Here is a 19480-nt window from a genome sequence, read left to right on the forward strand (position 1 = left end):
TGGATTTGTCTGGAACTGTCATATGGGAAAAGAAATTTCACCCGGGGAAATGTTTTTGATGTTTCTAAGGTCTTATAATAAGGCATACACATAGGATAAACATTGCATTTAAGACAGATGAGTCTGTAGCAACACCCCCACCCTTACACATACTCACTCAGAAAAGCATACCACCATCTGTATTAGTCATTTTGTAACTTCCTATTTTAAAGTTTGTTTGTAATGTTTTCCTAAGCTATGCAAGTAGGAACTGCATAATTTTTGACTGCCCAATGAAGAACTTTCAGTAATTATTTCAAACTAATTGATCCAAAGAATGTATTTCTGCTATAGATTTTTATAGTTTTACAGTTAAGTTTTCTGCATCAGCACAACAAGGAATCCCAAGAATCTGACAAGGACCTCAAATATCAAAACAATTCGTTGGCATCAGCAAAGGGTAATATTTCTGGTATGGTTTAGATATTAGGTGTCCCCAAAAGTTTATGTGTGAGACAGTGCAAGAAAGTTTAAAGGTAAAATGAATGGGAAAAATGAATTTAACCTACTCAATACATTCATCCTCTGACAGGGATTAACTGGTTGTAACTGTAGACAGGTAGGATGTAGCTGGAGAAGGAGGGTTCTGGGCATGTGCCTTTGCATCATCTATCAACTAACTTTTTTTAATCATTAACTTGAAATCAAAATATGAAAAAAAGGAAACTAATTTTTGGACTAAAAACCTGAGTGTTGAAGAATAGCAGAGATGAATAAGTGATTTAAGAAATGTGAGAAAATACTGAAGAAAACTGGACAGATTAAAACTGGGGCAAGGTGGGAAGAATGAGTCCAGTTATATTTCAGGCCCATAGAATACCATAAGCAAAAGTGAATGAATTGCAAACAGAGCTAAGCTAAGCAGGAGAGAGTTAAGAGCATCACATGGACTCACTGTTCTTATTTATCACATCTGACATGCTTGTACCACTAGAATATCCCAGTGGGTCCTTGAGCCTTAACACAGGTATAGGCAGGTGCGTTAGTAGGCTCTTTCTCTTGCTTCTCTAACCCTTCAAGAGCATTAAAATAAACCCACATACAATAAACCAAAAGGACACTTATGTCACTGGGGTAGAAAGAAATTTCCCTACAAAATGCCACTATTTGTATTTTTCTGGTTGTGTATAAAATAATGCTAATGCAAGTAAATGTGTTTACAGTTTAATAAGAAACTCATTATTTTCTTCATTCATGAACAAGCCAAAACTTAAGTATTCACTTTAAAACACAACCTACATGTAACTGTTTAGAAACATTACATTTTGAAATATTCACAACTGTTTAGAAACATTACATTTTGAAATATTCACATCAATAAAATAGAATGTTTTCAGTGACTATCAAGATATTTGTAATAAACAAATTCTCCATTGATGATCCAACAGTGGTCAATTTTTTTTAGTTCAGCTCATTTTTTTAACCAAGATTTTATAAGATAATTTAAAAGGCATTTTAAAAAAATATGATCAAGTGCCAGACACAAGGTTTAGCAGAAAATATTCTCAGGGAATATGGATGTGTCAAAATAAAAATAAGATAGTCTGATGGTAATTTAGTGAAAAGCACCCAATGGAAACATCTTTAAATGCTCATGGAAACTGAGAATTTGAGTGGTTTCTTTTTGATTTTGGAGAGAGCCAGAGCAAGGTGATGAAACTATTACTCAAAGTCTTTCATTTACATTTGGTGACAAAATAATTGGTACATTAATAAAAAATTTTAAAAGAAAGCAATAGTTGGAACTCAAAGCATTCTTTTCCTCCTTAAACTATTTTCACTTAATGTTAAGATTTTCCTCTTCTAAGAAGTCAAATAAGGAACGAGTGCAGCTGTTTTATCTTTGAACACAGGAACAGCGTTTACAGTCCTTATAAGTTTGATTATATCCAGAGACAGACTCTCCCAAGGGAAGATTTATCAACCAAGTCACCATCAAGTACAAACATTCGCAAACAGTCATTGAAAAAGTTGTTTATCAATAATAACGAATGACATCTGCTCTGCTTTACAATAAGGAGAAGAAGGGTAGAAGGTTTTAAGTCTCATTCTTTCCCTCTGTGCTTTGTTGATTTGTCTCTTGGGCTTGTTTATAATGGCTAATCAAGAGAGAAATGGGAAAGAGAGAATGCATTGATCACATTGGAAATGATGACGAGAGGAAGAAAAGAGGTCAATATCAGAAGGAGGTAAAGAAAAGGAGACAGAAATGGTATTGGTATTGCATATATATGATACTATGTATCAATAATTATATTGTGATATATTTAATTAATATGCAATATTAGGATGTCATATATGTTATATTATAATATTAGTATGTATAAAAATCATAGATAATAGCATATATGTATATGTGTGTGTGTGTATGTGTGTGTGTGGGGGGGGATAATTGTATATTACAGTATTGGTCACATTGCTTAGAGTTTGGGAAACTTTGTCATGATGAAAGAGAGACCATGGAGGGAAACGGCTTTATATACAAGATTTGAAATGCCGGAAAGAGGAGTCTGAAATATGTTTTGTAGATACAACCTGCTTTGACAATTTCTCCAGTGCTTTAGCTTCTCACTATTATGCCTGCTGAACTTCCATTTCTCTGGCTGAGAATACCTGCAGAAACTGTCCTCAGATTCAGTTTGTTTGATCAGCCTTTCTCTAGAGGCTTTTGCCTCTTCCAAAGTAGCCCTGAGCCCTCTCCCCTTCTCTATTTGATGTCCCTGGTTATGGGCTGAAATCTGTCCCTCTAAAACTCATGTTGAGATTCCCAACTTCTAGTAACTCAGAATGTGGCTGTATTTAGAAATGGGATCTCTAAAACATTAAGTTAAGGGAATTGAGCCAGCATCCAGTATGAACTGGTGTCCTTTTAAGAAGCAGCAGTGACTAGGATACAGACATGCAAAGAGGAAAGACTACACGGGAGACACCAGAAGGCAGCCACATACAAAGTAGGAAGAGTAGCCCAGGGTAAAGCAGCCTGCCCACACCTTGACTTGGGCTCACAGCCTCCAGAACTGTGAGAATAAAATTCTGTGGTTTAAGCAACCCACCTCTGGTAATTTGTTATGGCAGTCCTAGCAAGCTCACCTCCCAACTTAAAGTCGACTTGTGTTTACTCCAGCTTTTTCAGTTTCAACCCCTCTTTTTCTCTCCCCAACTGCTGAAAACAACCAAGGTTCAATATACCAATGCTTCTCACAGTAGGTCCACGACTTCCCATCTCTGAACTCAATGAGGGCTAGTCACCAAGATAAGACAGTGATCCTCAACCACGAAATGATTCCATATTTTATAATCCTTTCTATCCGGTCCCCAACTAACATCAAATGAGTTTGGGGAATATTTCCACTAAGTGGCCACCAGCTGACCATGTTGGTGTCCTCATTCATAGACCAAATTCCAACATACACACTGTGTGCACTCATCATATGTGTGCTCAGAGATACCTACTGAGGCCCAGACATGTCTGGGGCATCTGATAGCAATGGCACTCTTTACCAGGCAAAATGTGCCTTCATAACACAAAAAAACCTCTTGAGATAAGCTTAAGAGATTTGCTTAAGAGTCATTAAGACCAAAGGATTTCATTTCCCAAGGAATTTGTTGGATGACTTAAATATTTGCTTTGGTGGCGAAAATAGGCCAGTTTAATCCAAAGGAAGCTCACATAAGAAAACACTGGCAATAGACTACAACTTCACAGTTCTGCTAACTCACTCTCATGGCTGTTATCAATATAATGTTACTCCTTTTGCTCTTGAATAACTTGATCCTGTTTTTTTTTTTCCTACTTTCAAAACAAGTTCTATACCTCCATGGATTTAATGCTTTAATGGTATAATGCACAGACATGAATCAAGATAGCTATAGCAATTTATAGATTATAGTAATTAAAAACTTGCAACTTTGTGGGTAAAAAGGTAATATAACTAATATTACCCCAACATTTTGCTCCTGAAATGCATTTTTCATAGTATGCTTTTAGTAAAATTTTTTTTTGGAAAAAGGATCGTCTCATTTGTATCTACAAAAAACTTTTCAGTGTTTGGAGGAATTTCCAGATTGATGATCAAAAGAAAATCCAAGAAGGAAGAGTATTTCCAGTCCAGCAGCTTATACAGACAACAATAGGCTTTATATCTCAAGCTAAAGTGAAATACATCAAAGAAAGTTTATGTTGATGAACACATAAATTCATATAAATATGTTTTCTCATCTTGGAAAGGCAGGGTGACAGAGGTGGTCTAGGATTCCAGAAAACTGTTGACAATCCACAAGCCAAAGAAACAAGTTGGTGTCAGTGTTCTTTAATAAAAACATCAAAAGATTTGCCAAAAATGTAACCATTTATTTGTATCATATATTAAATGTCCCAGTGCTAAGAAATATTCCAGAGCAGATACAATTTGCTATTTCTTTTCTTTTTTTTTTTTTTTTTTTTTTTGTTTTTCATTGTTAATAGACATTTATTTATTTATTTATTTATTTGCAGTGCTGAGAATCGAACCCAGTGCCTCACACATACCAGGCAAGTGTGCTACCACTGTGCCACAACCCTAGCCCCATTGCTATTTCAATAAAGAAACTTTTATTGAAAGTTTAACTTAGTTCTTATTTAAACTTCTAGAAAATAGATAAAAATTGAACCTATAATTCAAAACGTCCAAAACTTGCTTTAAAATTCCCCAATTTGATATTACTTTATTATGGATTAATGGACCCCCTAATTCTGGACCAGAGTAGCAACAATCTGAAGAACCATTGTGAACATCTTCAAGAGTTCTGGATTTGCCATTTTATCAAAGTCTTGATATCCTACAGAAACGTCTACCAAATTTCCAGATTGCACAACCAATATTCTCATCCCAATATTAAGAACTTTGTGTGTTACCTACTTCATGCCTTGAAGTAAGCAACCTTGAAAAAACAAAGAGTTTAATCACACTAAATGAAATTACTTATGTGATGGGACATAAGAGGCACATAGAGAGCTCATCCTCAATAAGATGCTTCCTACAGGAGACTCATCTGTTAGGCAAAGACATACATAGGCTGAAGGTGAAAGGTTGGGAAAAATCATACCCCTCACAAGGACTACAGAAGCAATCAGGGGTTTCCATACTCATATCACATAAATCAGACTTCAAGCCAAAGCTAACCAAAAGGGATAAAGATGGAATTCACATACTGCTCAAGGGAACCAGACACCAACAAGACATAAAAATCATCAATAGATATGCCCCAAACAATGGTGCAGCTGTGTTCATCAAACAAACTCTTCTCAAGTTCAAGAGTCAAATTGACCACAACACAATAATCATGGGTGACCTTAACACACCTCTCTCACCACTGGATAGATCTTCCAAACAAAAGTTGAATAAAGAAACTATAGAGTGCAATAACACAATTAATAACTTGGACTTAACTGACATATATAGACTATTTCAACTGGCATCAAGCAGATACACTTTCTTCCCAACAGCACATGGATCGATCCTTCTCTAAAATAGAACATATACTATGCCACAAAGCAACTCTTAGGCAATACAAAAAAGTAGAGGTACTACCATGTATTTTATCAGATCATAATGGAATGAAATTGGAAATCAATGACAAAATAAAAAATAAAAATGTTTGCATCACATGGGGACTGAACAATATGCTACTGAATGAACAATGGATTACAGAAGACATCAAGGAGGAGATTAAAAATTTCTCAGAGGTAAATGAGAACACAGACACAACATATCAAAATCTCTGGGACACTATGAAAGCAGTACTAAGAGGAAAACTCATTGCATGGAGTTCATTCCTTAAAAGAAGAAAAAGTCAACAAATCAATGCCCTCACACTACATCTCAAAGCCCTATAAACAGAAGAACAAATCAGCAGCAAAAGCATAGAAGGCAAGAAATAATTAAAATCAGAGCATAAATCAAGAAAGTTGAAATAAAAGAAACAATTGAAAAAAAATAGACAAAGCTAAAAGTTGGTTCTCTGAAAAAATAAATAAAATTGACAGACCCTTAGCCACAATAACAAAGAGAAGGAGAGAGCGAACTCAAATTACTGGCATACATGATGAAAAAGGCAATAATTTCTAATTATCTTCTGTATTTCTGTAGTGTCACAACACTTTATACTCCAATAAAATAGAAGACATTGAAGACATCAAAAAATTTCTTAAGTCATATGATCTGCCCAGATTGAGTCAGAAAGATATACACAACTTAAACAGACCAATATCAAGTGAGGAAACAGAAGAAGCCATCAAAAGACTACCAACCAAGAAAAGCCCAGGTCCAGATGAATACACGGCCACGTTCTACAAGACCTTTAAAGAAGAACTAATACTAATACTCTTAAATTTATTTCAGGAAAGAGAAAAAGAGGAAGCACTTCCAAATTCATTTTATGAAGCCAATATCACCCTGATTCCAAAACCAGACAAAGATACTTCAAAGAAAGAAAACTTCAGACCAATATCTCTAATGAACATAGATGCAAAAATTGTCAATAAAATTCTGGCAAATCTAATATAAAAACATATCAAAAAGATCGTGCACCATGATTAAGTGTGATTCATCCCAGAGATGCAAGGTTGGTTCAACATATGGAAATCAATAAATGTAATTCATCACATCAATAGACTCAAAGATAAGAATCATATGATCACCATGATAGACACAGAAAATACATTTGACAAAATACAGCTCCCATTCAGGTTCAAAACACCAGAAAAACTGGGGATAACAGGAACAGATCTCCACATCTTAAAGGCAATCTACGTAAAGCCCCAGGCCAACTTCATTCTAAATGGAGAAAAAATGAAGGCATTCCCTCTAAAAGCTGGAACAGGACAGGGATGCCCTTTTTCACCACTTCTATTCAACATAGTTCTGAAAACACTGGCCAGAGCAATTAGACAGATGAGAGAAATTAAAGGAACTAGAGAAAAAGAAGAACTTAAACTAGCACTTTTTGCTGATGATATGATTCTATACCTTGAAGACCCAAAAAATTCTACCAAAAATCTAGAACTAGTAAATGAATTCAACAAAGTGGCAGGATATAAAATCAACAGCCATAAATCAAAGGCATTCCTGTTTATTAGTGACAAATCCTCTGAAAACGAAATGAGAAAAACTACCCCATTCACAATATCCTCAAAAATAAATAAATAAATAAATACATAAAACACTTGGGAATCAACTTAACAAAAGAGGTGAAAGATCTATACAATGAAAACAATAGATCCCTAAAGAGAGAAATAAAAGAAGATTTTAGAAGATGGAAAGATCTACCTTGCTCATGGATAGGGAGAATTAATATTATTAAAATGACCATATTACCAAGAGCACTATAATGATTCAATGCAATTTTGATCAAAATCCCAATGGCATTCCTCACAGAAATAGAAAAAGCAATTAAGAAATTTATCTGGAAAAATAAGAGACCCAGAATAGCTAAAGCAATTCTAAGCAGGAAGAGTGAAACAGGTGGTATTACTATACCAGACCTTAGACTATACTACAGAGCAATAGTAACAAAAACAGCATGGTACTGGCACCAAAACAGGCTGGTGGACCAATGGTACAGGATAGAGGACACAGAGACTAATCCACAAAACTACAACTACCTAATATTAGACAAAGGTGCTAAAAACACGCACTGGAGAAAGGTTAGCATCTTCAACAAATGGTGCTGGGAAAACAATTAATAATTCTTTACCTGACCTATAGATGAAATTATATTCCTAAAATTTTGCTTGTTAATGTTGTCTAAAGAAGGATTGTATTCAATATGCCACCCAGAAGTGTTGAGCTAAGATAATTATGCATTGTGCTATAAAAATTAGCATTTGTGGCAATTTATTTAATTATTTTATTTAAATAAATATATCTATGAGTTTTATTAACAGTATTATATGGTAATATGTATATAAATATTTAAAAGGGGACTTCAAGATGGTGGGCCAGAAAGAGGCAACATTCTGTATTGCTCTGTGACCCAGGTCTCACCTAGTCAGAATGCAACATCTCAGAGAGTGAGAGGACCCCTATACAGCAGATTTTTGTAGAAATCACCAGTACTATGACCACCATGCAGAAATAAGAGCCTCTGCATTCTAGTAGGATTCAGGACTCCAGATCCAAAGCCCACAGTTCTAGCTCATGCACGGCTTTCAAGCAGCTTAGCAGAATCACCTATCAGCACCTCTGCAGAACTCCAGATTGCACTCCACTCCCACACAGGTCACTCAGCTGCTACCGATTCACAGTACAAGGCCATCACCCAGCTCCTCCCACCTCACCAGACACCCTGGCACTGGAAGCAGACTGACTCCATCTTGGAAAACATTTCACACCATATTTGGTGGGCATGGCTATCATATCAGATCTCCATCTGAGCAGGTACCTGGTTTCCAATTCTCCCCCTTCCCCAGCAGCAATAACTCAGCACAGTGACCACCCAACACACAAACAGCTCTCAGTTGGGCAGGTGTGCAGTGCAACCTGGGCGCCACCCACCTGATGTGAGCCTGGGTGTGAGAGGTCCTGCAGTTGGGATCTGATAAGTATGAGAGGGGAGGGGAGGGGAATAAAGTCTGGAGTATAACAGAGAGATCAGGATCCAGAAAATGTCCAGGCAAGAGGAGACGATACTGGGGGCTCAAGTCAGACAAGTGGTCACAAAAAGAGACCCATGATGTACAACTTCCTTACTGGGACTGGTGGGCAGCACTCCCAGCTTCCAGATGCTCCACAGTAGGTCCAGTCTTCTCACCCTGGTTACCTACACCATTCTGAGGGCAGAGACACAAGCTTAAAACAGTCAACCCAACCTATTGGATGATAAGAGAAGCAGGAAAGATGAATCTCTAAGAGAATTTTGGGGTGTTTTTTTTGTCTTCTTCTTTCTCTTCTACCTTTCCATCCTCTGGCCCTCACATCCCCAACATATGTGAAACTAAGAACTATGCATGAAATAGGACTTTGAGGACTGAGTCACCTGAATAATATAGAAGAGTTGCATAAGCCCTTTTTTTCTTTTTTTTTCTTTTTCTTCTTTCTTTTCTCTCTTTCTTTCCCTTTTATTCTCTTTCTTCTTTTTTCATGCTCCAAATTTTACCATTTTTACATCCTGTATTTTTCTAAATACGTATGTGTTTTTTTTATGAACTCTACTGTCTTCCCACATACTTGTCTACCCTAAATTCCTTCCTGTCTATTCCCCTGCTACTAACCCTCTTCATTAGATTTATCATTCACATTTTCTAAGATATATTAACTCTATACCCCCACATCTTTCCCCCTCAGCATATCGTCCTATGCTCAACACCAATTCATTGTCAACCACCAGAAACTATAAATATTTTTATGAAACTACTGATTATACTTTAAATAATAATTGGATAATAATTGAATCCAATTATTATATAAAGTTTAATTGAATCAAAGTGTAAATGTCTTAATAACAATAATTTGTACACAAGTGATGTATTTTTGATACTAGGATCTGTTAACATTGTCCTTCCCCACAAAGGAGGGATCTTGGAATGCTACAAAACATAGGGTCAAAACAATAACACACAAGACCCACAGAGCTGGAAAGGAAGCCACACAGGCAACATGAAAAGACAAGGGAAGAAAGTACTACAAACAAATCAAGACAATACATCATTAGAATCATTGGCAGCTACAGCTGAAAAAATTGCAGAAAAAGATTTCAGGATATACATGATTACAATGTTCTGTGAGCTCAAAGAAGACCTAAGAGAACAAATACAAGCAGTGAAAGATCACTTTGCAGTGAGCTACATAAATAATCCAAGAAGAAAAAGATCACCTCAACAGGGAGATAATAGGTTCTGAAAAAAAAAACAAACAAACAAACAGAAATACTTGAAATCAAAGCAATAATAAACCAAATTTTAAAATTCAACTGAAAGCATCACAAAGAGTAGACCACTTAGAAGATAGGACATCAGACAATGAATATAAAATATATCATCTTAAAAAGAACATAGACCACACAGCAAAAACAATAAAAAACCATGAGCAGAACATTCAAGAAATATGGGATAGCATATAAAGACCAAATTTAATAGTTATTGGGATAGAGGAAGGCATAGAGGTCCAAACCAAAGAAATGAAAAATCTATTCAATGAAATAATATCAGAGAAATTTCCAAACATGAAGAATGAATTGGAAATCCAAATTCAAAAAGCCTACAGGATGCCAAATGTACAAAATCCAGAACAGATCCACACCAAGGCACATTATAATGAAAGTGCTCAATATACAGAATAAGAAGAAAAATTTAAAAGCCACAATAGAAAGGAATCAAATTACATATAGGGGAAAACCAATTAGGATAATGGCAGGTTTTTCAACATAGACCCTGAAAATTAGAAGATCCTGGAACAACGTATATCAAGCTCTGAAAGATAATGGGTGCCAACCAAGAATCTTGTATCCAGCAAAATCAAGCTTTCAATTTGAAGATCAAATAAAAATCTTCCACGATAAGCAAAATTTAAAAGAATTTATAGCTAGAAAACTGGCAATACAGAACATCCTTGGCAAAATATTCCATGAAGAGGAAACAAAAAACAACAATGAAAATCTGCAGAGGGAGGTAGTATCCTAAAGGAAAAACGAATCAAACAGGAAAACCAAATCAAGTTAAATAACAAAAATAAACAAATATGGCTAGAATACAATCCATGTCTCAATAGTAACCCGAAATGTTAATGGCTTAAACTCACCAATCAAAAGACCTAGGCTAGCAAATTGGATTTAAAAAAAAAAAAAACACCCAACAATATGCTGCCTACAAGAGACTCATTTGTAAGGAAAAGACATACACAGACTGAAGGTGAAAGGTTGGGAAAAAATCATATCACTCACATGGACTGGGGAAGCAAGCAGGTGTTTCCATACCCATATCAAATAAAGTAGGCATCAAGCCAAAGTTAATCAAAAGGGATAAAGATGACCATTACCTACTGCTCAAGGGAACCACACACCAACAAGACATAACAATCATAAATATATATGCCCCAAACAATGGTGTGGCTACATTCATCAAACAAACTCTTCTCAAGTTCAAGAGTCAAATTGACCACAACACAATAAACTTGGGTGACTTTAACACACCCCTGTCACCACTGGATAGATCTTCCAAACAAAAGTTGAATAATGAAAGTATAAAAATCAGTTACTCAATCAATAACTTAGACTTAACTGACATGTATAGAATATTTCAACCTGCACCAAGCAGATAGACTTCTCAGCAGCACATGGATCCTTCTCTAAAATAGACCATATACTATACCACAAAGCAACTCTTAGCAAATACAAAAAAGTATAGATACTAACGTGCATTTAATCAGATCATAATAGATGAAATTACTCCATCACCTGGAGACTAAACAATATGTTACTGAATAACATCAAGGAGGAGATTTAAAAATCCTTAGAGGTAAATGAGAATATAGACACAACATATCGAAATCTCTAGGACACTATGAAAGCAGTACTAAGAGGAAAGTTCATTGCATGAAATTTATTCCTTAAAAGAAGGAAAAGTCAACAAATAAATGACTTCACACTACATCTCAAAGCCTAGAAAAAGAAGAACAAATCAGCAGTAGAAGGAAAGAAATAATTAAAATTAGAGCTGAAATCAGGAAATCAAAACAAAAGAAACAATTTAAAAAATTGAGGAAACAAAAAGTTGGTTCTTTGAAAAATAAATAAAATTGACAGACCCTTAGCCACACTAACAAAGACAAGAAGAGAGAGAACTCAAATTACCAGCATATGTGATGAAAAAGGTAATATCACAACAGACATTACAGAAACACAAAATAATTAGAAATTAATTTGAAATCTTATACTCCAAAAAAATAGAAAACATTGAAGGTAACAGCAAAATATTTAAATCATACTATTTTCCCAGATTGAGTCAGGAAGATATACACAATTTAAACAGACCAATATCAAGTGAGGAAATAGAAGATGCTATCAGAAGCTTACCAAGAAAAGCCCAGGACCGGATGGATACACGGCTGAGTTCTACAAGACTGTTAAAGAAGAACTAATACCAATACTCTTCAATTTATTTCAGGAAATAGAAAAAAAGGCAGTAATTCCAAACTCATTCTATGAGGCCAGTATCACCCTGATTCCCAAACCAGGCAAAGACACATCAAAGAAAGAAAACTTCAGACCAATATCTCCAATGAACATAGATACAAACATTCTCAATAAAGTTCTGGCAAATCAAATACAAAAACATATCAAAAAAATCATGCACCATGATCAAGTGGGATTCATACCAGGGATGCAGGGTTGGTTAAACATACAGAAATCAATAAATGTAATTCATCACATCAATAGACTTAAAGATAAGAATCATATAATCATCTCAATAGATGCAGAAAAAGCATTTGATAAAATACAACACCGCTTTATGTTCAAAACACTAGAAAAACTAGGGATAACAGGAACATATCTCAACATCATAAAGGCTATCTATGCTAAACCTCAGGTCAACATCATTCTAAATGTAGAAAAATTGAAAGCATTCCCTCTAAAATCTGGAATAAGACAGAAATGCCCTCTTTCACCACTTCTATTCAGCATAGTTCTTGAAACACTGGCCAAAGCAGTTAGACAGATGAGAGAAATCAAAGGGATATGTATAGGAAAAGAAGAACTTAAATTAGCACTATTTGTTAGTGATATGATTCTATACCTAGAAGACCCAAAAAACTCCACCAGAAAACATCTGGAACAAGTAAATGAATTCAGCAAAGTAGCAGGATATAAAACAACACCCATAAATCAAAGGCATTTCTGTAAATCAGTGACAAAGCCTCTGAGAAGGAAATGAGAAAAACTACCCCATTCACAATAACCTAAAAAAAAAATAAGACACTTGGGAATCAACTTAACCAAAGAAGTGAATGATCTATACAATGAAAATGACAGAACTCTAAAGAAAGAAATCAAAGAAGACCTTAGAAGATGGAAAGATCTTCCTTGTTCTTGGATAGGCAGAATTAATATTATCAAAATGAGCATACTACCAAAAGCACTATACAGATTCAATGCAACTCCAATCAAAATCCCAATGGCATTACTCATAGAAATAGAAGAGGCAATCATGAAATTCATCTGGAAAATAAGAGACCCAGAATAGCTAAAGCAATCCTTAACAGGAAGAGTGAAGCATGTGACATCTCTATACCAGACATTAAACTATACTACAGAGCAATAGTAAAAAATCAGTATGATATTGGCACCAAAACAGACTGATAGACCAATGTACACCAATGGTACAGAATAGAGGACACAGAGATTAACCCACAAAATTACAATTAACTTATATTAGACAAAAGGTGCCAAAACATGCACAGGAGAAAAGATAGCATCTTCAACAAATGGTGCTGGGAAAACTGGAAATCCACATGCAACAAAATGAAATTAAACCTCTATCTCTCACCATGCACAAAACTTAACTTAAAATTGATCAAGGACCTAGGAATGAAATCAGAGATTCTATGTCTAATAGAAGAAAAATTAAGCCCTAATCTTCATCATGTGGGACTAGGCCCCAACTTCCTTAATAAGACTCCTCTAATGAATAATTAAAACCAAGAATCAATAAATAGAATGGAATCAATTTCCTGGGAGCAAATTTTTACCCCTCACACATCAGAGAGAGCAAAAGTAATCTCTAGAGTATATAAAGAACTCAAAAAGCTAAGCACCAAAAAAAAAAAAAAAAAAAAAAAAAAAAAACAAACAAAAAATAACCCAATCAACAAATGAACCAAGGACCTGAACAGACATTCTTAGAAGAGAATACACAATCAATCAACAAATATATGAAAAAATGCCCATCATCTCTAGAAATCAGAGAAATGCAATTCAAAACTACTCTAAGATATCATCTCACTCCAGTCAGAATGGCAGTTATTTTGAAGACAAACAATAATAAGTGTTGGTGAGGATGTGGGAAAAAAGGCACACTCATACATTGGTGGTGGGACTGAAAATTTGTGCAGCCAATATGGAAAGAAGTATGGAGATCCCTTGGAAATCTGCAAATGGAACCACCATTTGACTCAGCTATCCCTCTCCTTGGACTAAACCCAAAGGACTTAAAAACAGCATACTTACGGACACAGTCACATCAATGTTTATAGCAGCACAATTCATAATAGCTAAGCTGTGGAGCCAACATTGATGCCCTCCAGTGGCTGACTGGATAAAAAAATATGGCATATATATATATATATATATATATACACACACACACACACACACACAATGGAATTTTACTCAGCAATAAAAGAGAATAAAATAATGGCATTTGCCAATAAATGGATGGCGTTGGAGAAAATAATGTGAAGTGAAGTTAGCTAATTCCCCCCCCAAAATACTCAATGTTTTCTCTGATATAAGGAGGCTGACTCATAGTGGGGTAGGGTGGGGGAGCTTGGGAGGACTAGATAAATTCTAGATAGGGAAGAAGGGTGGGAGGGAAAAGGAGGGGGTAGGAGGTTAGTAATGATGGTGGAATGTGATGGTCATCATTATCCAAAGTACATGTATGAAGACATGAATTGGGTGTCAACATATTTTATATACAAACAGAGATATAAAAAAATTGTGCTATATATGTGTAATAAGAATTGTAATGCAAAAAATACCAAAGTACATATATAAAGACATGAATTAGCGTGAACATTCTTTATATATAAAGATATGAAAAATTGTGCTCTATATATGTAATGAATTGTAATGCATACTGCTGTTGTGTATTTAAGAAAATGAAATCAATTAAATAAAAAAATACAGTGTAAAAAATATTTAAAAGGGAATCTTTCTTATATAAAGTGTTGTTTTGATAGAGATAGAGAGTTGGGTGATTTTTTTATCATTGTGAAATGTAGACCTCACTTGTTGGGGGCCTTTCTGGACAGAAGCTATGTGCACACGTTAAGACCTGAGTAAAGAGGTAATGAACAGTTATTGCACCCCACAATACATTGGGCTTTACCTCTGCTTGGAGAAGGAAGGTGTGGCTCGAGGAGGGGGCTTCATCCAATGGGGTTGATTTAGACCCACCTATTCCTTTGTAATCCTACCCCTTCTCCCTTTGTGGGATAGAACATTCCATGGAATCTCCCTTTGTGTGTCCCCTATATAAGAATAAATAATTCTAGTGGCTCTCTTTCCATACACCCCTAAGGTCACAGAGCTGGCCCTGGATTTTGAAAAGGTACCTCTTTTTTTTGTGTGTGTGTGTGCTTTCTTTGCCATTTTTTTAAGTTACAGATTTTGTGAACCCAGCATAGGTCACCAGCTTAGATGGAAATACTCACTAATTATTTTAAATCTTTGTAGCCCAATAATTTTGTGTCTCTTTGCCTTTTTATATACCTTATAACAAAGTAACAAATTTATATTATTGACAACTTCATTTTTGTTGATCTATTTATGGCATTAATGTAGCACTTTTCTTAAAACTTAATTTGCTTATTTTTATAGCACTACTTTTGATTTGCTCAGTAAAAGAAGATAAAAATGTTAGCACTAGTCAAAGTTTCTTGCTGAAGACCACCATGCTGTGTTACTTCAGTGTGTGTTGATTGATGATATAGTGTGCACTGGCAGACATTTAGAATCAGAATAGTATGCTGCTTTAAATTTAAATTAGATTATTCTTTTAAGGACTTTATTTAAAATATGTTTTCTGTAAGGATTAATAATAGTAATTAAGTAATATTCAGTTCTATATTAAATACATTTCTCCTGTTGTGTTAATTGTACAATAAATTCACTTGTTCTTTAAAAATAAATAAGTAAACAAATAGCTAGGACACAGAAAATCAGAAAGAAAGTTTCTTCTAATTTGCAATGGGGAATAGCCTCCTGCATCTCATGACAATTTTGCTTTTATGGCATGAGAAAAACAAGACACTGTAATGGAATGTTTACTATGTATTTGAAGACAAAATAATGACAAAGCAAATGCTGTTTTATGCCTGTTAAATGAGACAGATGATTTTTTTAAGTGAAACTTATACATCTACATGCTCATTTTGGGCAAAAAGGAATAAAGTCTGATGCTCTTCTTCTGGGAACAGGAGAACAGAGGAGCAGTGAAGATCATGGTATTACTTGAAGTTATCCATGTTTCTTTACTTAAAGCTATGAAATGTAGACACGTAACATAGAACACAACCACGGCCTGTCATATAAAAGTGGTTTTCACATAAGGGTAATTGATCTGGTTTCCATAACTCTGAGAAACCCTTGTACTGAGAGTGGGGAAATCATCTGAATAGAACTATCAACAGAATAGAAGGAAGGGGAGTTGAGCAATCAGTGAGTAGATACCACAAAGAACTTCTGGCACTTATTGGTCAGGACAATTACCTCTCAGGAGTACTTACTCAAGCTTTCTGGTTGCCATTTTTAAGGGCATCTTTGGGAACTTAATAGAACAAAGGAAAAAGGAGGAATTATTTTGGTAGCAAGCTACCTTCCTTGCACCATCAAAGATATCATTTTTCCTTCAAAACGGATATTGAGTTTTGGGGTAGGAGAGGTACTCCTCATTATAATGAAAATAATTTTGCAATTATAAGTTTCCTAAGTATATAAATATCCCAAATGAATTCATGTTATAGTCAAATTTTTTGCTACTAAAACCAAAAGACTGGAGAAAAACAATCAGAGGATAACAAATTGATTTTAGGGCTCACAGATTTAGAGTTGTTACTCCTTGGACTCTATTCTTTGGGGCCCGAGGTAAGGCAAAACATCATGGCAGAAAAGTGTGGCAAAGGAAAGTGATTCAAGACATAGTACCAGGAAGCAGAAAGAGATTGAGAGCTCTGTTCACCAAAGACAAAATATAGACCCTAAAGATACATCCCCAAGGATCCACCTCTTCCAAACACCTATCTGCCTACCTTACCTATTGGGGTAAGGTATAGTTATTCCCTATCACTGTATTAATGCACTGATTGAGTTATGACTTTCATAACCTAATCTTTCTTGGCTGGAGGACAAACAACTAATATATAAATATCATAATACAAGAGTGAAAATGACACTATTAAATAAAAAATAATATATGTGTTGGGGAAAAGGCATGATTTCTTTTGGACATGGGAAAGTCAGTATGAAATTATCAGGATATAGAGATGAGAGCATAATTACAAAAATATATATAGCAAGGAATATTTTATACAAGAATATCAAAGGATATGACCAAATGTATTTATTCTCTAAATTATGATAAATAAGTCATGTTAGAAAGAGTCATGTTTCATGTGTTTTTGCCATAATAAAATACGTTGAGAATTTTAAAGCATTTTTGAAAATATTTAGTTGGGAGATAGGTTACTCCAGGTAGATGAATTCTGAAACACCCAGTGCCTTTCCTATGAGTGAACCAGTGATTTCAGTCCGCTCTTAGCACCTTTCTTCCAATCAATTAAGTACTAGCAATAATCTCATAACTAATTGATAAACATTGCTCTCTCAATTGTTTCTTTAACAGAGTTCTATAATTTCTATACTTTTCTAAGGAAAATACACTTTTCATAGGAAATTTCTTCTTTTGACAAGATTATTTAGGGTAACTTTGACATCTTTATTCCTCAGGCTGTAGATCAGAGGGTTTAACATGGGCACAATGATGGTGTAAAATATGGATGATACTTTCCCTTGGTCCATAGAGTTGACTGATGATGGCTGGAGGTACATGAATGTTACAGAACCAAAGAAGAGACCAACAGCTGAGATGTGGGAGCTGCAGGTGCTGAAGGCTTTGTACCTGCCCTCAGTGGAGCGAATACGCAGGATGCTGGCTATGACGAAGATGTAAGAGCTAAGGATGGACAGGACTGGGGCAAAGATATTGAATGCACTGGAGCACAGAACTACTACCTCATTGACAAAAGTACTAGAGCAAGAAAGCTCTAGTAGTGGAAGAACATCACAAAAGTAATGGTTTATTGTATCATTCTTACAGAAAAGCACCCTTAGCATGCATGTTGTGTGGGCTGTGGCACCCATCAATCCCATGCTACAAACCCCAATTAGCAACCAGAAACAGACTTGAATAGACATGGTAACATTGTAAAGCAAGGGGTTACAGATGGCAACATAGCGGTCATATGCCATGGCAGCCAACATGTGACACTCTGCAATTGCAAAAGCTGCAAAGAAGTAGAGCTGAGTCATGCATTCAGCAAAGGAGATGGTGTTTTTCTCCATCACAAAGTTCACCAGCATTTTGGGTGTGATCACAGTAGATTGACAGAGGTCAATAAAGGAGAGACTACTGAGGAGATAGTACATGGGTGTGTGCAGTTGAGAGCTGAGTCCAATCAGTATGATCATACCCAGGTTCCCCACCACTGTGAACACATAGATTCCTAGGAAGAGGAGGAAGAGGGGCAGCTGGAGCTCTGATTTGTCTGTTAATCCAACCAGGATGAACTCAGTCACTGTGGAATGATTTTCCTCTGTCATTTTCTTCTGAAAATTCTAAGTAGGAAGAGAGAAAATATTTTGTAATAGATATTATTGATCCATCTTACAATGGGATATGAAACAGAGTTCAAGTCTTTTCAGTCCTCTATCTCCATGTTTCTGCGAGTTCTTCCCTCTCTTCAGTCAAAGACTTTGTGATTCCAATAATTTATGACTTATAAATAAATGTCAAACAGAACTATCTGTATTTGTGTTCTATGCTGTAATGATAATTTTAGTAATGCCCAGTCTCTGACCACCCTAAGAACTCTTCTGATGACTTACGTTGAGTGCTCCAAAATTTCCCATGGCTTTTTAATAATCCTCTCAAATTCTGGGCAAGAAAATGTATTTTTTTCATACTGTTAAAATAGCAACAGCATAAAAAGCACTTACCCCAATATTACAGTTGATGGAGAAAGATTGAAAATTTCAAATTGTTGAATAGGATAAGATGTCCACTCCTTACCCTTTTATTCAACTTTGTACTAGTAGATCTAGTTAGGAAAATAAGGCAAGACAATAAAATTACAAAACATCCTGATTGGAAAAGAAAATGTGACACTATCTCTATGTTTAAATGTCAAAATCTTGTTACAGAAAAGCATAATGAACATATGAATAAGAAAAAAAAATTATTGGAAATATTTTTTATTCTTGAGCCTCGTTTTAGGGTACAAAGTCAGCATAGCAATTCAATTGATTTTACACATTTGCAATTAACAAAAACAACTCTATTTATAATACCATAAAAAGAATAAAATTCTAAGGAATTAACTAAATAAAAACAATGAAAGTTATTGTACTCAAAATTGCTAAATTTTCAATAGAGTTGTTATAAGGGTTTCATGAAGATGCAACAGGAAAA

At 35.2% G+C, this 19480-nt stretch overlaps 1 protein-coding gene and 1 pseudogene across 1 annotated transcript; both read right to left on the reverse strand.

The window, feature by feature from the left end:
• Positions 1–18595, reverse strand: part of LOC114088866 (olfactory receptor 8G1-like) — a 43093-nt pseudogene extending 24498 nt beyond the window's left edge.
• LOC114088833 (olfactory receptor 8G50-like) lies at positions 17677–19094 on the reverse strand. The gene is made up of 2 exons (XM_027930569.2): positions 19009–19094; positions 17677–18627 (listed from the first exon to the last, which is right to left on the reverse strand). The coding sequence occupies exon 2, from the start codon at positions 18610–18612 to the stop codon at positions 17677–17679; it is 936 nt and encodes a 311-aa protein (XP_027786370.2). The 5' UTR covers positions 18613–18627; positions 19009–19094.
• Positions 19095–19480: the final 386 nt, after the last annotated feature.

The sequence above is a fragment of the Marmota flaviventris genome, chromosome 9, assembly GCF_047511675.1.
Source record: "Marmota flaviventris isolate mMarFla1 chromosome 9, mMarFla1.hap1, whole genome shotgun sequence".
In the NCBI taxonomy this organism is placed as follows: domain Eukaryota; kingdom Metazoa; phylum Chordata; class Mammalia; order Rodentia; family Sciuridae; genus Marmota; species Marmota flaviventris.